Source organism: Emydura macquarii, unplaced genomic scaffold (assembly GCF_026122565.2).
Source record: "Emydura macquarii macquarii isolate MOO-44397 ecotype Brisbane River unplaced genomic scaffold, CSIRO-AGI_Emac_v2 contig_306, whole genome shotgun sequence".
In the NCBI taxonomy this organism is placed as follows: Eukaryota; Metazoa; Chordata; order Testudines; family Chelidae; genus Emydura; species Emydura macquarii.
This window is the reverse complement of record NW_027130443.1, coordinates 10209692-10229623: the sequence shown is the minus strand read 5'-3', so window position 1 is coordinate 10229623 and position 19932 is coordinate 10209692. Positions and strand designations below refer to the sequence as shown.

At 45.0% G+C, this 19932-nt stretch overlaps 1 protein-coding gene across 1 annotated transcript; it reads right to left on the bottom strand.

Moving 5' to 3' along the window:
* Nucleotides 1-1237: 1237 nt before the first annotated feature.
* On the bottom strand, nt 1238-18601 carry LOC137160299 (hippocampus abundant transcript 1 protein-like). The gene is made up of 12 exons (XM_067558815.1): nt 18205-18601; nt 14369-14464; nt 12675-12737; nt 11339-11466; nt 10683-10797; nt 9844-10062; nt 8527-8640; nt 7829-7900; nt 7434-7546; nt 6978-7075; nt 6040-6206; nt 1238-5945 (listed from the first exon to the last, which is right to left on the bottom strand). The coding sequence occupies exons 1-12, from the start codon at nt 18286-18288 to the stop codon at nt 5742-5744; spliced, it is 1473 nt and encodes a 490-aa protein (XP_067414916.1). The 5' UTR covers nt 18289-18601; the 3' UTR covers nt 1238-5741.
* Nucleotides 18602-19932: the final 1331 nt, after the last annotated feature.

Sequence of the window (19932 nt, the reverse complement as noted above, 5' to 3'; positions counted from 1 at the left end):
TGTCTAAATTCTCGGGCCTGCCATGTGAGAGAGAGAAGGGGTGTTTCCTCCGTCCAATCAGATTCACATGGAGTGTCTGCAGTACCCTCAGAGAGAGAGAGCCAAAAATAATTCCAGAAGACCGGTACAAACAAGTGCAAATAGCAGCACATCTTGTACAATGGGACTTGCCTTTCCAGCCCAGTACAGGACTGCAGTCATGAATACATAAGAGCATCTGTTACTTCTGTTTCTATTTCTCATGATAGATTGTTTGCTTTAGCACCAGCATCAAACATTCTGAAAAAGTAATGTTTTAATGGGGTAAGATCTAAATTAAGCCTGGCTAGAAACGAACATAATAGGGGAGTGTTTGGAAAGTTGGTGACTTCATGTGCCTCGACCACCTCGTCATGAAAACAGGCTCTGGTAGGTAGATTTAGGGCATGTAAAAGCAGGAGTGATGGCTGCTAGTGTATCGCTCATATCTGACTGCAAATCCTGGTAATTATGTGAGAATCCTTACTGAACTCAGACAAATCCAAGACAATCCACAAGTCACTAGTCAGGGTAGGTCATTTGACAATCACAGCATTCGTGCACTGATGCATGGATCAAGCTGCACATAGCATGTGGGCTACTGTTGCTGTATCACACTGAGCACAGTATCTTGCAGTGTGAATTCCAGTGATTATTTGTAGTACTTCTGCACTGGGGAAGGCAGCATCTTTCATCCAAGGATAGCAAAATTACTTTTCCAGTTTTTATATAAACCTCACTATACGCCTGGCAAGACAGGAAACGGGTAGGAGAAAGGCATGGAGCAGATTCACTCAAGAGAACAGCAGCTTCGGGCTGATTCACATGCAAACCTGCAAAAGGTATGAATACCAAAAGTTTTAATTGTGATTCAGATCTGTCTGGACACTTATTCCAGGATCAAAGTTTGTTGCTGACCAGTAGCTGACTTTAAAATAAGTATCTACACACAGACTTGCCCTGAAATAACTACATCTGTTTTAGGAAGCTCATATAATTCAATGGGTATAAGTTTGTGTGTAGATCAGTCCTCAGAGCTGTGAGAGTAGATGACAGGAGATTTGATGTGCTGTTCTCTGCTCTAATCTCTAGAGCACACGTCATCTAAGGATCAAAGGAAGTTTAGGACCTCTGCAAAGAGTCGCATCACAGGCAGAGATTTTTTTAAAGGCCATCTTGTCTCACATAATTTAGGAGAAGAGTAAGATCACAAAAAGGATTTTACTGCAACAGGAAAGTAGCAGTTTAATAAATAACCCATCGAGTGGGAGAGATTAGCCAATTCTAAACAACTGAAATAAACTAAATACATTTCATCATAAGCTAAGAACACAAATCAACGTCACACGCAATAATAAACTCCATTAATTTAAAATAGTGCAGGTGCTGCCATTCTTCATAAAAACTTGCAGCCTTTCCACACACCTGCACTTTTCAAAGATCACCAAGAACATTTGCAGCCACCCAGGTGCAGAGAAAGAAGGAACGAAACAGTAATTTTTCACTGAATTGTTTCTAATCTGCAAAACTAAAGCAGAGTGAGAAAGTACTGGTTTTAATGCATTTTTAATCCAACAAGATCAGTTTTTAAATGTGAACCGTCTCCTCTGCAGCTCCAGCATTGATGCAAAGGCCATCTTTACCTCAACCAGCAGGGGTCACTGAAGTGAAAGGTTTTCAGCCACAATTGAGTTTCATCGCTGTTACTCATCTGTATTATGACAGCGGGCAGACAAACTTTGGAAATAATCTTGATGTTGGACAGCCAGTGTCTGGCATCACGCTGCAGGTCAAGGGTTTTTTTAAAAAGATACTTTAAAAAATATCTAGCTTTTCATATAAAGTAACAAAAATTGACAAGACTAGTTGAATGTTCTGTACAGATTTTTTCAGTTTCCATGGGGAGTTGTACAGAATTATCGGCCCTTCAGAATAACTACATTCTTCATTCAGGTCCTGTAATTCTGGCTCCTTTACAGCTTGGCCAAAATCCTCCTCAGTCACTTAAAAGGCAGAATGGTGGATCATACCCTTACATGTATGGGGGAAGGAGTCTGTGAGTGGGGTTAGAAGACCTTCCCCAGTTTCCTGAGAAGGTAAGTGTAATTTCAAGGATTTGTAAACAAATGCCTGTCTGTTTTACTGTTAATAATTAGGGGAATCTTCCATGGAAAGCACACATCCCTGCCATTAAGTTGCATTCAAGCTTCTAGAGTGAAAAATTCAGCAGTATTGCCACTTAGTACAATTTTCTACTGTAGACAAGACCTGATTTGACTATACCCGAGTAGTTTTTCCCATACAGAAAGGGAAATAATTGTACTGGTACAGCACTTCTATACTAGAATAGCTGCATCCACACTAGGGCTTTTACTGGGATAACTGATTAGGTAAAAAAAAAAGTCACTCTTAATGACAATAGTTCTGGTAAGACTTTCAAGTATAGACCAAGCCTTAGAAACTACTTTTCAGGGATGTGGAACTTGCTTAAAAACAGACAGCCTCAGGCCAAGAAGAAATATAGTTTAGTTATTTTACTTAGAGTAATGTGGCATTTGGGCCCAGGATTTAGGACGTTGTGGAGTTACATAATCTATTACAAAAATTGTACTGAGTTTGTGTCAGAACAGACTTGGGAGGAATTTAAGCGCTTTGCTGCAGTGCTGGAAACACAATACATCACAACATTGTGCTACTAAGGACCAAGAAGTGAAACTAATCAGGATAGTTTCCCTATCCAACTGCAGTGAAAGACCAATAAAAAGCCACAGGCAGCATCAATGGTGGAAAGCAAATTAGATTCGGAATATGTCAGTTTTAATAAGCTAAGGTATTAAATAAAGAGAAGGATTTTAAAAATATATAATTTATAATATATTATATATTGTTTACAGTGTATTTTGTGGTTTTTCATCAGTTATATTTTACCTTGCAGATCTGAATGCCTCGGTGTGACTGGGGTAATTGTATGTATTACTTTCATTTAATTTCAGTTTTTTGTTTGTTTGGTTTTTTTGGGGGGGTGGGGGGGGGGAAGCAGGACAGCTAATTTTGATACAAAATGTAAGAGTATGAGTTGGCAGTTTTACTTTGTTATACTCACAAAATGGTTTTTTTGTTTTGTTTTTTTTTTGAAGTGAAGCTTTACTATTCTAGAGCAAGGATTTTTGGACAGGGGGAAAAAGGACTTTAAACAGGGTGATTTTCTTTAGGATCTGGTTTTTGTGTGCCTAGACAGTACCAGACGTTCCTGATCATGATTCAGGAAGTCTCAGGCGCTGCCATGACAATCCTTGAGAAAACTGGAGCCACTGTGTTCAGTGAAGTTTTCTGCAAGCTCATTCCCTAACCCTGCAATCAGATCCATGCAGGCAAACTCTTGTGCCCACATACTGTTCCCTGGCCTTTGCACAGGGGTAAGAGGCTACTGCAGGACTGGGGCCTTCGGTGATAAAGATGGTTTCTAAACTGTTAAAATTGTTCATTATGTTTGTTTTAACTAAAATTGTCATGTCTTATAATTGGCTGACTCAGGGAGTGGGTGTATGGATACTAGGTCACTAGCTGAAATCCTGTCTAGGGGAACAGTGACTACCGTTACTACCCAACGATTCAACAGCCTACATGAAGTTCATTTTGTAGAGCTCAGTCCACTTCCTGCTGGACAGCTGTCCACATCACAGCAACTGCTGACACCATTGACATTAACTGGTCCCATGCTGGTAGCCTCACAAGAGAGACCATAAACTGAATGAACTCTGGAGTCTGAACTCCCCACACCCCAGAAGAAGTCCCTCCATGACAGGTTGGGGAGGTATACTGGCAGGGCAGTGTCGGTCCCCATGCTGTGCCTGTTGTGTGGTTACAGGACTTCAGTCGCCAGGGCTGTCCATCTGGCATCTTCCACCAGCTCTAAAATGCATTTAGAAGTAAATGGGATTTGAGTCTTGCCGCAAGTGGGTATTTGTGACATCAATATTCTAGCAGCAGACCCCTGCAGCTGTGCCCTAGTCAGGTTAGCTGTGATTTCTTGTTCCCAATAAATTGAGGCTAACACCTACCACAACCTCTGTGCCCTCAGGAAACTGACCCAAACCACAACCACTGGACGGAAGACTACTCTCCATAACGAGAGATCTCTACTGCATCACATCTGATCTAATCCAAGCCTTGACTATTTCCAGTGGATGAATCCACAGCTCCCTTAACTAGTTCTATTGCTTGTGTCCCCATTGGCTTACACTTTCTCCTAATATTTGACTTATATTTTCCCTGTAACTGGTCAAGTCCATTACTTCTGATCTCAGAGACTGATGAGAATAAGATTCTTCTGCTCTCTGAATGCCCCTTTATGTATTTGTAAACAGCTAAGCATCCCTTACACATTGAACATGCACATTTTTCTTAACTTTTCCCACACTACTCAAGTTTTGAGCCTTTGCTGGACTCTGTTGCTGTTCTCTAAACTGAGCTCAATCCTACAGCTGAGGTCACTAAGATGTCATTTTTCAGCAAGATAGCTGTCCCCTGCAGGAGGTTCAGAAATGCCAAGTGGAATTCAAATCTATATATTCAGTTATAATGCAGAATTTGTGCTGCAGCCTTTCAGACTGATGGACTGAGCAGAATGGCTGCAGCCCCATCCTAACCGTAGCTCTCAGAGCCATCATCAGGTGTTTCCTGTATCAGATAGCAGCAGTGGGGGGGGGAAACTAATATGCTTTATAAAAGTGCGTAACATGGATTAAGCCATTTCTCTGAACTCTCTCAGAGAAGCATGTCTTCTAATCTTCCAATTCCATGAAAGATTTTTTGAAACCTCTCAATCTCCTTCCAAAAGGGAGAACCACAGACAAAACGCTACATTTAAAGTAACAGTGTAGTTGTACCAAACAGCAAATTCAAGCTTATCATTGACCACTGTTCGTAATTCACGACTGCCTTTTCTCCACCCAGTCACTTACTCCTATGTGAGCTAAGGGCAGAGTGAGCGCTGCACTTTTATTTCCTACCTTTCATCACCTCTTTCAGAACATCATTGAAATATAATTTTTTTTGGTCTGAATTTATCACATGGGCTGGAGAATAGGCAAATTCATCAGATCCCCAAGAAATAAGGATCTACTCAGTTGGAGACTGACTGGTCTATTCCACACACACACTGCTCTGTATTTAGTGTATCAGGCCATCCTGTACTCTCAAGCCCAAGTTGAGTGTACAGGTTTCGACTGTGATTTCTGTGCTCCCCCACTCCTCAGCCTGAAGTACTTTAGCCCGTCAAGCAGAGATAGGCCCAAGGCTAGTACTGATTATATTGGGAGAAGGGACATGTAACAGATGCCTTGATTTTCTTTTGCTGTCAGATCATTTAGTTTATATTAAAGAGCAGGGATAGAATTCTGGCTCCTCACTTTCATTGGCAAGGTGAATATATGGCAGGCAACACTGTGAAGTTCACCATTCACTTACAAGAGTAGGTTTTCCTTAAGAACTATCCCTTCACATGGTGCAGTCCAACTTCTTCTTTCAGCATCAGATGGTACAATCTTATTTTTTGCACCAGCTGGATGTATTTGGCTTTGAGGGACAATTTTGCCCTCCCTCATTAGCTGTTAGTGGTACAGTTTATTACCTCCCCCCACTCTCACCCAAACTCCAGTTGGTACAGTCCATCCTTGGCTTGGAGCTGAAATGCAAGAGATTCAAGTTCTCCCCTTCCACCCTCATACACTACTGTCCTCCAGCAGGGGCTCCTTGCCATCTGATCCTCCAGCCTGTGGGCTGTGGGCCTGGGCTCCGTTGCTGTGTTTCTTATGGCTGCCCGATCTCAATGCAAGATTGTGTTCCGGAATGAACAAGGCCACTAGGAGCGACAGCAGGACCGAGCACGCTCCAAAGAGAAAAGGAGGCCCCGGGATAATGCTACTCTGTAAGGCAAAGTACAGGAATGATTAATGATGTAAGTTGCAGCGAAGCGAGAAGATAAACAGACAAAGCTAGTGACGAAGCAGGATAGGATACCTCATCAGTAGGGTTGGCCATGTTGGGCTTCGTGGCCTTACCCAGGGTTTCCACTTCAGCCATTTCATTCAGTTCCACATGGAATAGGTAGAAGACAAAGCCATAGAGAGCTGGCCCCAGCCCATTACACAGCCCCCGAATTCCAGTGATCATCCCCTGAACCACACCTGAGAGAAAGTTGAAGAAAGAGAAGACATAAGCCTCCAGCTTTCTAAAGGGCATCTCTTTACAGGCAAGACATCTGAGTGCACAAGAACAGAATTAAGTCCACATCCAGAAGATCTGCAGAACACATGTAAACCAATGACTATCTTGAAGACAGATCTTAGCTCCTACGTAGCTGTCTCTCTCTACAGACTCATTAACAGTGAACTTGCCATTTCCCAGAGCCTGAACACAGACAAGTCATGCCGCAATTTACAGTTGAACATAGGAGGTTGAAGTAGAGGCAATCAGACCTCAGGATTCAGGGCACAAACTTGAGGTAGGTGGGTGGCCAAGAAGGAACTTCCTTCCTACCTCAAATGAGTAACTGCTCAGTGTTTTATGAGAACCTTCCTCAAGCATCATGTATTGTTAAAGGCAGATACCAGTCTCGATAGGCTGATGGTGTGAAGCAGTTCCTAAAAACGAGCATAGCGAGCACACTATATTCTCAATCCTATATTCTTCTGAGCATACAGCTGCCCATTAAGAGTACTCATGCTGCACACACCAGAGAATTAACATAGAGGGTGGCTGGCATACAGCTTTGAAGCCAAACAGATGCTGCACAGCGTGTGACCAGATGTTCACTGAATTTCAGAGGGCTAAAGAAATACCTATACTTCCTACAGTAGCGGTAGCACTCCCTCCCCACTGACAAAGAACTAGAAAACATGTCAGGGTAACTGCTGGATGAATTTTAATCCAAACATTAAACAACAAGTGTGACCTACCCTGCTGGTCGGGATCTGCGTTCCTGGACACCATGGCACTGATGGCTGGAAAAGTGATACTGGACATGGCAGCCACAGCTCCCGCTGCCCACATCATCCTACAAAAGAAAGAGAAATCAGCCCATTAAACGAGTGGTTTTCAACCTTTTAGCATTTGCAGACCCCTAAAAAAAAAAAATCAAATGGAGGTGAGGACCCCTTTGGAAATCTTAGACAGTCTGTAGACCGCAGGAGTCTGAAAACCATAGGTTGAAAACCAATGCATTAAACAGAAAGGAGAGCTTTTCATACAGATAAAGTACTGTGCAAGCTAAGGCTGAAGGAGCAGGCAAATATCTCCCTCTGGTGGCCAAATGGAGACCACTCACAACTGCACTGGGCACAAGAAGCTGTCTAAGGAGGGGAGGGACAAGAAATGTTCCAATTGTTTATTTAATAACGCTAACCCACTCTTACCAAGGCTGCGACCCAAAGCCGTACCAGGCAAGCTGTAGAATCTGGAAGCCTAAGCCCAAGAGGATAGTATTTTTGTTTCCTATTGACCGCATGAGAATTCCCAACACTACCGTCTGGAAAGAGAAAATGAGGCAATGTTATCAAACTACAGTGAGGAGAAAGAAGGCAACAAGACTGGACAAGAAAGTGAGGCAGAAATAGGAGGCAACTGTCCTCACTGCCAGGTTTGTCACATCCCTGGGCTGTCCTGAAGCTGGTAACATGCATTGATAAGTTTCTCAAAGGGATTCTGGCAATTGCCAACTCAATCTTCAGTGTCACAAACTTTGGTGTATTCTCATGACCAGGCTGTTTGAGAGTAGTACCCAGAGAATGGGCAGAAAACGGGTTCTCACCTGAGCCAATATGGAGAGGATTCCAACCACGCCAATAAAGGCTGCTACAGTCTCTGAGGAAAATCCAATGACCTGCAAAGACATGAGAAGGGGGCACTATTTCAGAAAAAGGGCTCTCTGTTGTACCTGAGAAAAGCCATGCCATGAAAGCCATCTCTAGTGCTTACTGATAAGTAGTATCAGTAGCTTGAGCATTAAACTGTACCTTCCACAACCTCATGGGAAAGTGAACATTAAAGCCTCCACGGCAATAAGAAGGAAGATGTTCCTATTGGCTAAAGAGGTAACTAAGTTAATGGATACATTGTCCCAAGTGCCTGAAGAAGGTCACAAGGTGGGTAAGCACAGAACCCCAGACAGTGCAGGGGGCTAGTGATTAGCCTGGGGAATGCATTTGTAAGGCCCATAGGGCTGTGCAGTTAACCAGCATACATGGGGAGCCTACATTTTCGAGGAGAGAAGGAGCAGGTTACTGGTACTGTTCCACCTTCATTGAGAAACTGCTTCCGGTCAGCAGCAGCAAACCAGGGGTGCTTGTGGCCAGCCAAGCTGTGAATTCCCCCACTCCAGGGTCACGGGGCAGAAGCTGCCACCCCAGACAGCATAGCCAGGAAGGATATAAAACAAATACATGAGACTACCACACACTCTGCAAACCTTTGATTTCAAAACTGTATCCTTTAATCCCAATGACTGACCTGTCGCAGATACAGAAAGAAGCTGGAGTACTGGCCGGCTTCAGGAAGATAGGAGAGAAAGACCGTAATGCAGATGAGAAGCACAGTGGAGTCCTGGCCCACTTTGCGGAGAGACTGGAAAAAACCAAACAGAGCCATAAGACTCCCTCTGATCTAAACCCAACACAAAGTATTACTTAGTATACTGGGCACCTTGGACAGGCTTGTTCTGCAACAGAATTTCTGTACATCAATGGGACATGTCTGTATGACAGATCAGTCGGCCTGGCCCCAAATTGTTTCTGCTTAGAATAGCGCCCCCCCCCCAGCGGGAAACATCATCTAGCTAATACTGAGTATCACAAAGAATCCAGCTAGATGTCTGTAACTCTGGCTGTCCTTGGAACATTAACATAGCAGTGACTCGATTCTGATAGTACATGGGTCCCCCCCAACATCCAACAGTACCTTCTCTATCCCCAGAGCAATTCTGTGCATTCGCAACTCCACTTTTAATGCAATCCCCTTCATTCCTTTACACCTCACCCATGTTCTGAAGTGTTACCACCTTTAAATTCTACACCGAAATTAGTGGGAGGCTCAGAAGCAGACAGCTTGCCAGATCAGACCACTGCTCCATGAAGACCTCAGCTAGAAGGATAAGAGATACTACCAGGTATTTCAGAGGAAGATAAAGACTCCCATAATGTCCCTGACAATCTGTGCAATGCTACATGGAGTGTGTGTTGGGGGGATGGGACAGCCCTGACCACCCACAGGTGGTCAGCTTACACCCTGAAGAAGGGGATTTGTTAACCTTTAATATCTTAGTTTGTGTAGTCAAGAGCATTATTGGTTACAGAACTCTTGTCTCAGGGATTGTCAGCATTGCTCTTAAGTGAGACAAAGGTGAGGAGCACATGAGCAAAGCTCAAACTTTTTCTGGGACCCAAGCAGCACTCCCCCAGGCTAACAGAAGCAGCAACATGCTAGGTCTTTTGCATGGCAACAGAATGCAACTGCAAAGCATCAGGACTTTCACTCACACAATAAAGTATTTTGACCAAGAGATGAATTTTCTTTGGGGACACAGGGGATTGTTTTTAGATACTATATAAGCCACATACACTCAGAACCCATTATCCAACCCTAGGTAACTGCTAGATACAGCCAGACATCCTTGCACCTAACAGAATCATCTAAATTCACATTCTTTGCTTCTTGCAAAATGTATTCCCTTTTTATTTTCACCCTTCTTTTAGAAGGGCCAACACAACTTGGAGAAATAGCTCTAGAAGTTAAGCTGCAGTGAAAAATAGCCAGTAGCAAACTACTTACAGCAAATGGATCTGCCTGTTCCCAAGATATGGGGGCTCCCCAGGACACAGGGCGCATCTCCTCTGGTAGAGATTCAGGTACAGCCAGTAGAATGAAGCCAATATCCAGTAGAGCAACACCTGAAGCCAGCACCACCACCAGCGTATCACCGTAGGCTTGGGACAGGTATGCGCCAATTGCCGGACTTGTGACCAGGCTGGCTGCAAAGGTAGCTGACACCTGCAACATAACCCAAATGTTAGTATCTTCTGGCCAAAGCAATCCAAGGCCTTCAGCTCCACCACCTACAGAGGAGCACACCACATGGGCAGCGTCTCCTGAATACGAAAATGTAGTATTTCCTCCTGGGAGAGTTCAGGCTAGTAGGTCATGACAAAAGGCGACAGAGGCATCTCAACCAATACTTAAGGTGTTTTCAGTAATCCTATTATAATACTATGCAAGAATAGTTCAGCAGAAGCTATAGGTGCACAGTCACTGTTCTATTTGTGTTTACATGGAAGCCAGCCTGGCAGTAACGGGGTCAGGAAACGTACACGGGTTTACAGAAAGCATAGTGTAGTGCCACAAGCTGAAGAAAGGACTCTACGTGACAATACAGCTGGATTCCAGAGGTCACAGCACCAAGCTCTGGGGTTGGTTTCTAAACACGTTACTCCATTTGGAGTCTGAAATGCAACCAGCAGTGGACACATTACATAGTGAGCAACACAGAAATCTTGAGCACAATACACATGGGGAGGCCACTTTTAAGAAGGACCCCTCCCCTCAGCTCACCTCTCCACATTCTGGAAAGCTGGAGTGTCTCTGGGTGATAAACTAATGATGCCATTCCTTACCAAGCCATAAGCTGTACTGCGTTCATGTTCCTGGGTGATATCAGCAACGTAGGCAAAAATCACAGAGAAGGTGACAGCAAAGACTCCAGACATGGAAATGACGGCAAAATACCACCTGGAAGAGATGTTCCAGGGGCAGAGTTAGAGGAAACCACATGACAAGCAGAGGAGCCTAATGCTGCTGAACTACAGTCTCTTCTCCACACCCCTGCTTCAATTCATTTTATTTGACTCAAACGCTGTTGGGCTTCCATTCCTGTTAACACTTCATGACTTAAAAGTTCCAGTTCAGACCCATCTCTGTTAGCATCCCATTCGGGAAGGGAACATTAATGCAACTCAGTACTGATGCAGTTTTTAGTAGTGGGGAGCAAACATTAGGAGAAGGCATTTCTTTCTTACAGGAGTTGGAATCCAATGGTGGAACAGTGTGTGAAGAAAGCTCTGGGTGAAGGAAAGGTTGCCTTTTCAGGCTCCTTCATCATACAAGCACCTCCAATCTCCTCCACAGTTAATGCATCTCCAAATCCTCCTAACTCCCCCATCTCAAGTGACTATAGCTCCAAATTCTTTCCTCTGACACTCATTCATTTTTGGGACTGATTCCCTCCCATATCACTGCATCTTCACTCCATCTCCATTATAAGCAGACTCACCATGGGCTGATCTTCATGAGAGGTATTGGTGCACATGTGAAGAACACTGTGAGGAGAAGGAAGGACTTCCTGCCCCAGACATCAGAGAGAGCACCAATAAGTGGGGCACTTAGAAAGGACAGCAGGCCCTAGGAGAAAAGAGGGAGTTCACATCAGGTACAAATCCCATAGCCACTTTCTCTGGCTGTCAATAGGAGAGTAAGAGTGTAATGTCACCAATACAAATGACAGGAGCTGGCAATCCACTGTACTGGTTTCTAGGAGGTGGCGAGGTTACCAAAACATGACAATTCATTAGACAGCTGAAATCTCTATACTGGAAAAACCTCAATCAAGTTGACACTGCTAAAGGCTCAGAAATTATTTCCTTTTCTCTATGTGCTCAGAGTCTGCATCTGTGGTCTTCCCATCCCTGTTTGTGCAACAGGGAGTTGCCACTGCCACAATGCCAGAAGATGCTGGCAAAACTCCAAAATGTCAACATTTGCTGCAGTTCAGGGAATGCTCTGGCTTTTGAGACCTGTTGGCTGTGAAGAGAGGCCAAGTCCATTCAGCCCCTGTAAAAATTCCCCATATCTACAAATCTTTCAGACACATGACAAAATGGTGGAACGAACTCCTTAAGATATACATGGGATTGTTTGAGCTGCCCCACTCCTGATAAAAATCGTCCTTCAATAATAGTCATGCTCCTTTACTGGGGTGCTTCTGCAAAAACCGATGCCCAACGCAATGACCCAACATTTTGCCATGTTACCACATAAATTAGAAAATGATTTTGTTTAGTGCTTGCCAGCTTCTATAGTTCCCCCACAGGTGTTGGGCTATTCTAAAACCATTTCACTAGTTGCTACGTGGTTCTGTAATCAATAATTTCTACTGTGGGAGGACTGAGTTTCTAGACCACAGTTACACTGTTTTTAATTCAAGAGCTATAACAGTACCAATTTTGTGTTTTCTTATGGTCTAGAATCTGGTCACTAGACTGTTCTCATGCTATTTTGGAGTGTTCTTAGCTGCAAGCACAGCATGGGGTTCAGGCTTCCTGGGCTATCCAGCAGATGGTCAGTGCTATTCTGGAAAAAAAACCCTAAATGGGTGAGCATAGAGAATCAACCTGGCATGAAAACAGAACTTTTTCTGCTGCGCTTGCCAGTAAGGTGGCCACTTACCCACTATAGATTGGACTAACCACACCAAACAGCACTCTAATTATAACGACTTTCCATTTCCACTGATCCTGTTCTCAGATTGGAAAAAAGGCCAGATAAGATGGTTTGACCCATCATGCTTCTACAGCATTGGTTCTTTCCTTCCATATTAAATAATTCCTTACCTTGACCCCATGGATCAGGCCATTCATCAGGAATGTGTGCTGAGGAAAAGTCCGGTGTAACACCTGTGGAGACCAAGTCAACAGTTTTACAGATCCTGTTCTATGTTCTGCCGTTAAAGGCCAGGAAGATCATATCAAACAAGAGATTAAAATAAACCTGCAGTCCATGTTTGCCCACACCCATGACACTCCTATTCCCATGTCACGATCACTGTAGACACATGCTCTGCTAACAAAATATATGTAGCCCTATGGTTTCCTCATCAATGCCATAGGTAGCCACTTCTCCAGAGTATGTCACAGGGCTATGAGTGACTGTGTTGGACTTGGGGAGAGGTGAACTCATGGCCAAGTTTCTCTAACACTATGAAGCCATTTCAGACACATTTCTCCATGCCTGCCCCCTCTGCCTAATTCCTATTTCTGCTTCATTTGACTCAATAAGTGGTTCCAGATCACCCACTTCCTGTTTTTGTACCCCCATATACCTGACTTACATTTCACACTAGTAAATGTACTTCTAAGAGCCTTTGTGAACAAGAACTTCTTTGTATGGCAATTATCTAGATCCCTGAAATCAGCTCAAAGATCTCTATGGTACATTAAACTCTAATGAGACTTGTCATATCAGCTGCTGAAAATAAGTTCTGAAAGCTGAGAATCCCTCTTGAAGCTGCCAACTTGGAAGTTTTCAGTCACTTAACTCTAATTCAAGACAAATATCTAAGTTGGGAATTCTAGTTCTTTTGATAAAGCTAACCCTTTGTTCTTGGTTTTATTGTAGTGTTTCCTTTGTCGTCTATATTGGTCAACACAGGGGCAAAATGGGTGAGATAATATGTTTTATTGAACCAACTTCTGTTGGTGAAAGATGAGCTTACACAGAGCTCTTCTACCCAGACGTGAAGAAGAGCTCTGTGTAAGCTTGAAAGATTCTCTCTTTCACCAACAGAAATTGGTCCAATAAAACGTATTTCCTCACCCACCTTGTCTCTCTAATATTTTGGGACCAACACGGCTACACCACCACCACAAACAACAATTGGTCATCAGTGTCTGTCACCCCAGCTGAGAGCTTGGCAAGACATCAGATCAGCAAGATTGGGTGTGGTCAGTAACTGGACAGAAGCCCTTCCTACAACTTGACAATGCAGGGAATGGTGCTGGCAATTCAGCAAGAAGCAATCCTACATATACATCAGTACTAAAAAAATGTCTGAGCACCACTGTGAAAGTTGCAGTCATTGCTGGATGAGTTATTAAAAAAATCAAGTCCTTGCTCAATTATGACATCTCCCCATGGCACTTTTCACCAGTACCAGAGTTCTAAATGAAACGTCTTGGCCAAATTCCAGTTTGGGTTTTTAAGCTCTGCCTCCCTAAAACCCCCATTCCATTTCAAATAATGTATTCTTCATTCTCTGTCCTAAATTGTTAAGCAGTGTTCTTATGTGCTTTGAAACATTGCCATGTTCCACTCAAGAGATAGCTGCAGTAATTCCCATGTATAAAGTACTTTTCAGAATGAGTCTACCAATATAAGCTACAGTAACCTGGTTTTTGCCTTTTGTGCTTCAAACCCAAACTGCACCCAGATGTTCACTGAAATCCTCAACCTCAGCATTGCAAGGTGGGCTTTAGCCACTATGCAGGTGGTAGGTCAATGTTACGATCAGTAAGAGTCAGTTACTCACCGTTAACATAGGGGTGGTGAGTAATCCCCAGGCAAAAAATTCCAGGAAAATCACCACCACTGCATGGTACACACTGGGCTCTCCAATTCCCTGTCGCTGAAAGAAAAAACATGTCAATGCCCTGAAATCTGAAAGGTGGTTTTGGACACAAATTCATAATCATGCAGGGGGAGATTTTCAAATGCATAAAGGGCAGGTAGGTGCTCAACTCACACTTATTTTCAATGGGAGTGGGGCAGCTAATTGCCTTTCATGCCTTTGAAAGTCTTCCCCTTAGCCCCTGGGGGACAACATAAGGGGGGCAATTGAGTTTCCCTGCAAATTCTGATAGAGGAATTAGCTACAGAATAAACATTTCCCCAAGTGCTAAATGTCAGCTACAAGCCTGGGTTTTCCTTTGTGTAGGATGTACCTGCAAGGTCACAGCGTATGGAGAACAGGAGTCACAAGGGAATGTAGAAAGCACACAGGGTTGAACTCAGCTGTGTCAGGGAAATGCACAGATCAAACACTCAAAAGCACATGCCTTTCACAAGAGGGGATTTCTTTAGTGCAACTGGGCTACATGACTTGAACACATCAGAAAGCACAGAGACCAGTCCTGATGCATTATAAAGTACACCTGTGGCTCAACCAAACTGTGAAAATTTTAAAGCCAACTTAGGGATTTAGACACAACTCCCATGAATTTGAACTGAAACTGAATGTCAGAACCTCCTGTCAGCTGTGGAAAACCTCAGTCCTTGTGTGTATGTTTTCTAGAGTAGACGAATGGGCTTCTCATTTAGTTTATTTGTGGCATAATGTGAAAGGTATGCTGGAATTTCTAGCCTGCTGTTACCTCAAACATGAGCAGAATTATTCTAGGGGAGCTACAGCTTACAGTAACTGTAAACAGAGCAAAAGAAGACAAAGTAGATTCTGAGATCTGGTTGTACTGACAGTTTCTATCAAAGATGCTTCCTTAAAACAGATTGTAAAACTGATTCAAAGACAAACACCTTCAAAACAGAGACCCCACCAAGGGAATTATGGTCATTAAACAAAGCTATTTTTTATTCTACACAAACAACTGGACAAACCCTTTCTCTGTTGCTACAAAATGGGAAGAGGGCATCATGCCAGCAATTCTAGAGAAAAGTGCAAATTGCATGGATATTTAATTCCCCTACCCCATTACACTGTCTTGGTAGGAAGAGATATTTCCCCCACCACATCCTTCTGTTACACCCTTTCAATCAAAACTCTGCAGTTAGATATTTTTTGTCACTAAGACCAAAACAAAAATACATGTGTTCTCCCAACTCATGCTGGAAAGATCATAGGCTGCCTAAAGAGAGGAGCAGAGGTTAACAACTCTGGACAACAGGCAAGCCCCTTCAGTCAGTATACAACTATTTAAGCAGCCTAAACCACAGCAGAACTGGCAGCAAACACTTGTGTAGGCCCCACTTTATAATACAGCATGGGCTGTGAAAGCAGTTGCCATGTTGGAGAAAATTAGTTATTTCTCCCAACATGGCTGTTGCAAGCCCCCTTTTCCTGTCTAGCACCAACGGAAATTTTATTTTAGAACCATGCTAATGTAATAAACTGTGGCCAAATAAACACACCACTGTTGTCAGTGGGCACTGAACTTGGGACATTCAGCACTAAAAGCACAAATCCCAATATCTGAGCTAAAACCGTATATTCTTTAGGCTATTATAGTCAGTGGGACCAGTCCCTAGAAGGAGACAGGATCATATGTATTAAGTCAGTGTATTACATTAGGCCCAATAATGGCATAAATATAACCTCTTTAGCTAATTTAATATGGCTCTTTAACGTGGTTTGCAGTTATGCTAGGTGTGGAAAGAAACCATTTTACAAGAATGTCAGGCAGTAGAATATTTGGAAAATTATTTCAAATACTGTGACTAACCCTACCATGGCTTAGCATGCACAGTGAACTGTGTCTGGAATCTGAACAATTCCATAATAACTGTACTCCAAATGCAAACAAGTTATCTTATAAAGCTGTAATTCCTGTTTTATGAGACTTTATTAAACAAAACAAATAGGAAACCTCCATTCCTGTTTTACAGCTTTTCGCATCTTCCACCCATTTATATCATTTATCTTTCAATGCCTAAACCAGCTTCTCAGACTCTGAATAAAGGACTAAAGGTTACACTGTAGAGGGACAGTGGTCATTAGTGACCAGGTGAAATTTACTTGGAGGGCTGCCCTCTCATGCACTGAGGCATGTTTTACTATTCTGAATGACCCACTTTGGTTGTACTTGTAGCCACCCCTGGAAACAGCATAATAATTAACATTTCACTAGCTTCTAACATTGTTTAGTCCCCCTGTGATCTTGTTTTATCTATTTAGTCTCTGTTTATGCAAGTGTTCAGTTCCCACTATTGTAGTTTGCTTAGAGAACTCTCCACTAATCAAACAGATGTTCAAACATTTTGTATTTATTCTGTTAATGGCAGGGAGTTAGCAAAACCCATCTATTTTAACCCTCAGAGTTCCCTGGCTCCAAGTTTGTTTCAAAGTTAAGTGTCACAAGTCAAGCTAGTTTACAGTAATCACTTACTTTACAAGAAAGAATACAGGTAAAGTTCAAGTTTGAGTTGTTTCCAACCTAAATAAGTATTTTCCATTTTGACTAGTCCAAACCAGTTTACCGAGTCTGACGACATAGGAAGATGGTTAATCTGATTCTAAATATATTGAGATATCACCGTACTCAAGTAGATTGTCCACCAGGATAGTGCCATAACTGCCATATGAAACGTTTTTAATGAGTATTATTAGCCCCAGAAACAGGAATTTACTTTTCAGATATGACTGCTTGGGTCCCAAGAGAACCAGTATGGTTGGAGGAGACCACAACTTAGTATCTTGGCTTCCATGAGGGCCAGGATGGTGGGAAAGAACACACCAGAGTTTAATATATTGAGAGGTGAATCTAGTACACTAATGGCTTAATATAAAAAGCATGGTGCTAAAACTAGGGTGACCAGACAAAAAGTGTGAAAAATCAGGGCAGAGGGGGCTAATAGCTGCCTATATAAGACAAAGCCCTGAATATCAAGACTGTCCCTATAAAATCAGGACCTCTGGTCACTGTAACTAAAACTTAACTATAGCAGAGCACAATAATCTGCATTATAGGTATATACTGGTAGTATTTGGTGATTTGCAGTACTTGTCCCTCCCTACTTCAAAAACACTTCTCAACAGAAGGCCCAAAATACATCAGACCACCTGCGAAGCCAAACCTGTCAGCCTACACAGGTAAACATCCAAGCCCCAAATACACACACAATCCACCTGCTACGTAGTGCCAGTGGAATGAAGCCAGTGGGACCAACCTACCACACAGGTGAGATCCAGGCTTCAGATCTGCCTAGAAGGGCTCCAAACTAGCCTATGGCTGGGTTTTCCCATATTTAAGATGCTCCCAGCAGAAGGTCTCTTAGCACCCACCTGCCATCTGGGATTGCCGCAGGAGGCTGGTGCTGGCCGCACGACCTGGGGTTCACACCCTGCACAGCGGGACCCTCACAGGGAGCTAGTGCTGCCCCCTGCTCCCGCCTCACCTAGGGCTGCACTACCACCACCTGGGGGAGGGGAGGATATTGCTCCAGCCGGCAAAGCGAGTGTCTGGCATCCATAGGCCAGGAAAATCGGCCGGAACAAACCCCCTCCTCCTGCCCTTCGTAACCCCCCACCCCCCCCGGCCTCTCCCATTCCTTCCCTGCAGGCCGCGAGCCCCCCGCCCTTCCCCCACTCCCAGTAGCTAGCCCCCAGCCCAGCACTCGCTCTCCGGGCGGACTCACGCTGGCTCCGTCCCGGATGATGATTTTCTTGGCCAGCAGGACGCTGCGGTTGAGCCGCTTTTTTTTCTTCTTCTCGCCGGTCATGGTGAGGCCGGGGCCCTGCTGCTGCTGCCCGGGTGCCGCTGTTGCCCCATCCTCCCCCCGGGGGCCGGGCCAGAGTGAGCCCGGGGGGGGTGGGGAGGACTGAGGGTCACCGGGGCCTCCTCAGGCCGGAGGCACCGACACCATCCCCCCCGGCGGCGGCGGCCCGCTCCGTCCGGCTGCGTGTTCCCCTGCGCCCGCCGCCCCTCAGGGCCGACCCCACCCGCCCCGCGGCGCAGCCTGTCAGTGTCAGCGCCGCCTCAGCCGCGCGCCCGCGCTCAACGCTTCCGCCCGCTGCGCGCGCAGCCAGGACAGACTCCTCCCACCGCGCGTCAGCCCCTTCCCTCACCCCATGGCGGCCACCTATTCCGCATCTTGCCACGCCCACCTCCCCGACGCAAAGCCTCGCCCGCGTTCACGCAGCCCCACAAATCAGACATGCGATTGGCTGTCGTGGCCGTCAATTGTTTCCGACACCCTATGGAGAAGCTCCGCGCCACCTTTCGCTCTGCCCGGTTCGGGGAGGAGGGAGAGCCTTCGGCGGGCTTCCCCCCCAGCAGCGCACAGCCTCGCTTTCTCTACTCCTCCTGGGGATTGGTTCATCCATCCCTGCGCATCAAGCAGTCTGGCCCTCTGATTGGATTAGACTGCAGACAGGCGGGGGAAAGGAGGAACCATTGGATAACGGTCAATAACGGTCGTTCAGATTAAACAGTTTTATTGGGCTGTTCCACTAGCCAACGGGGGTGGGATGGGGTTGTACCACTGACCTGAAGGCGGGATTAAATGTATCATACTGATGTGGGATCTAGGCTGTCCCACTGTCAATAACGGGGAAGACTGCACCACCCGACCGAGGGGGGGGGGTTGTGTTACAGGCTGTACCATTGACCCAACGGAAAGGGGGTTCAAGGGAGGGAAATGGGCTGGGGTGCATGCTGGGACCTGCAGACAGCGTGGGCCGCACAAGTGGATTGAGAGGTGCATGCTGGGAGCCCTAATCCAGGTGTGCAATTAATACCTGCAGGTCAAGATGGAGCAGTGCATGCTGGGAGCCCTACTTCCCATGGGCCCACAGTGCCACACATGGGGTTGGCGATGGAGCAGTGTGTGCTGGGAGCTGTACATGGGGATGGCGATGGCGCAGTGCATGCTGGGAGGCCTAATCCCCATGTGGCACATGGGGATCGTGATGGAGCAGTGCATGCTGGGACTCGGGATTTGTACATGCAGAGAGAGATGGAGCAGTGCATGCTGGGAGCTGTATATGCAGACTGAGTTTAATTACAGCAGCTGGGCTTTGGGGGGTAACAGTGTGGGTGCCTCAGAGCAGGAGTTAGGGAGCTGCTGCGCTATGGCTTCTCTTGTGGTGAGACTATAAAGAGGGCCGCATGGGTAGAGCTCCTCTAGTTGCAGCAATAGAGTAGATGAGATGGCCTCTTCCAGACAGCTACCTCCTCCTCTTGCTACCTCCAAAGCGCCACCTCATCCCTCCTGGGTTGGCTAGTTCTGTTCTCTTCTCATCCCTTCCCTTTGCACTGCATGAAGCCCCCTTCCATGTGATTTTGTTATATCAGGAAGTGGCTTGGATTCATCTGCAAGTCAATGTGTGTGCTATACAGAATCCCTTGTCTGGTCTGAGGCCAG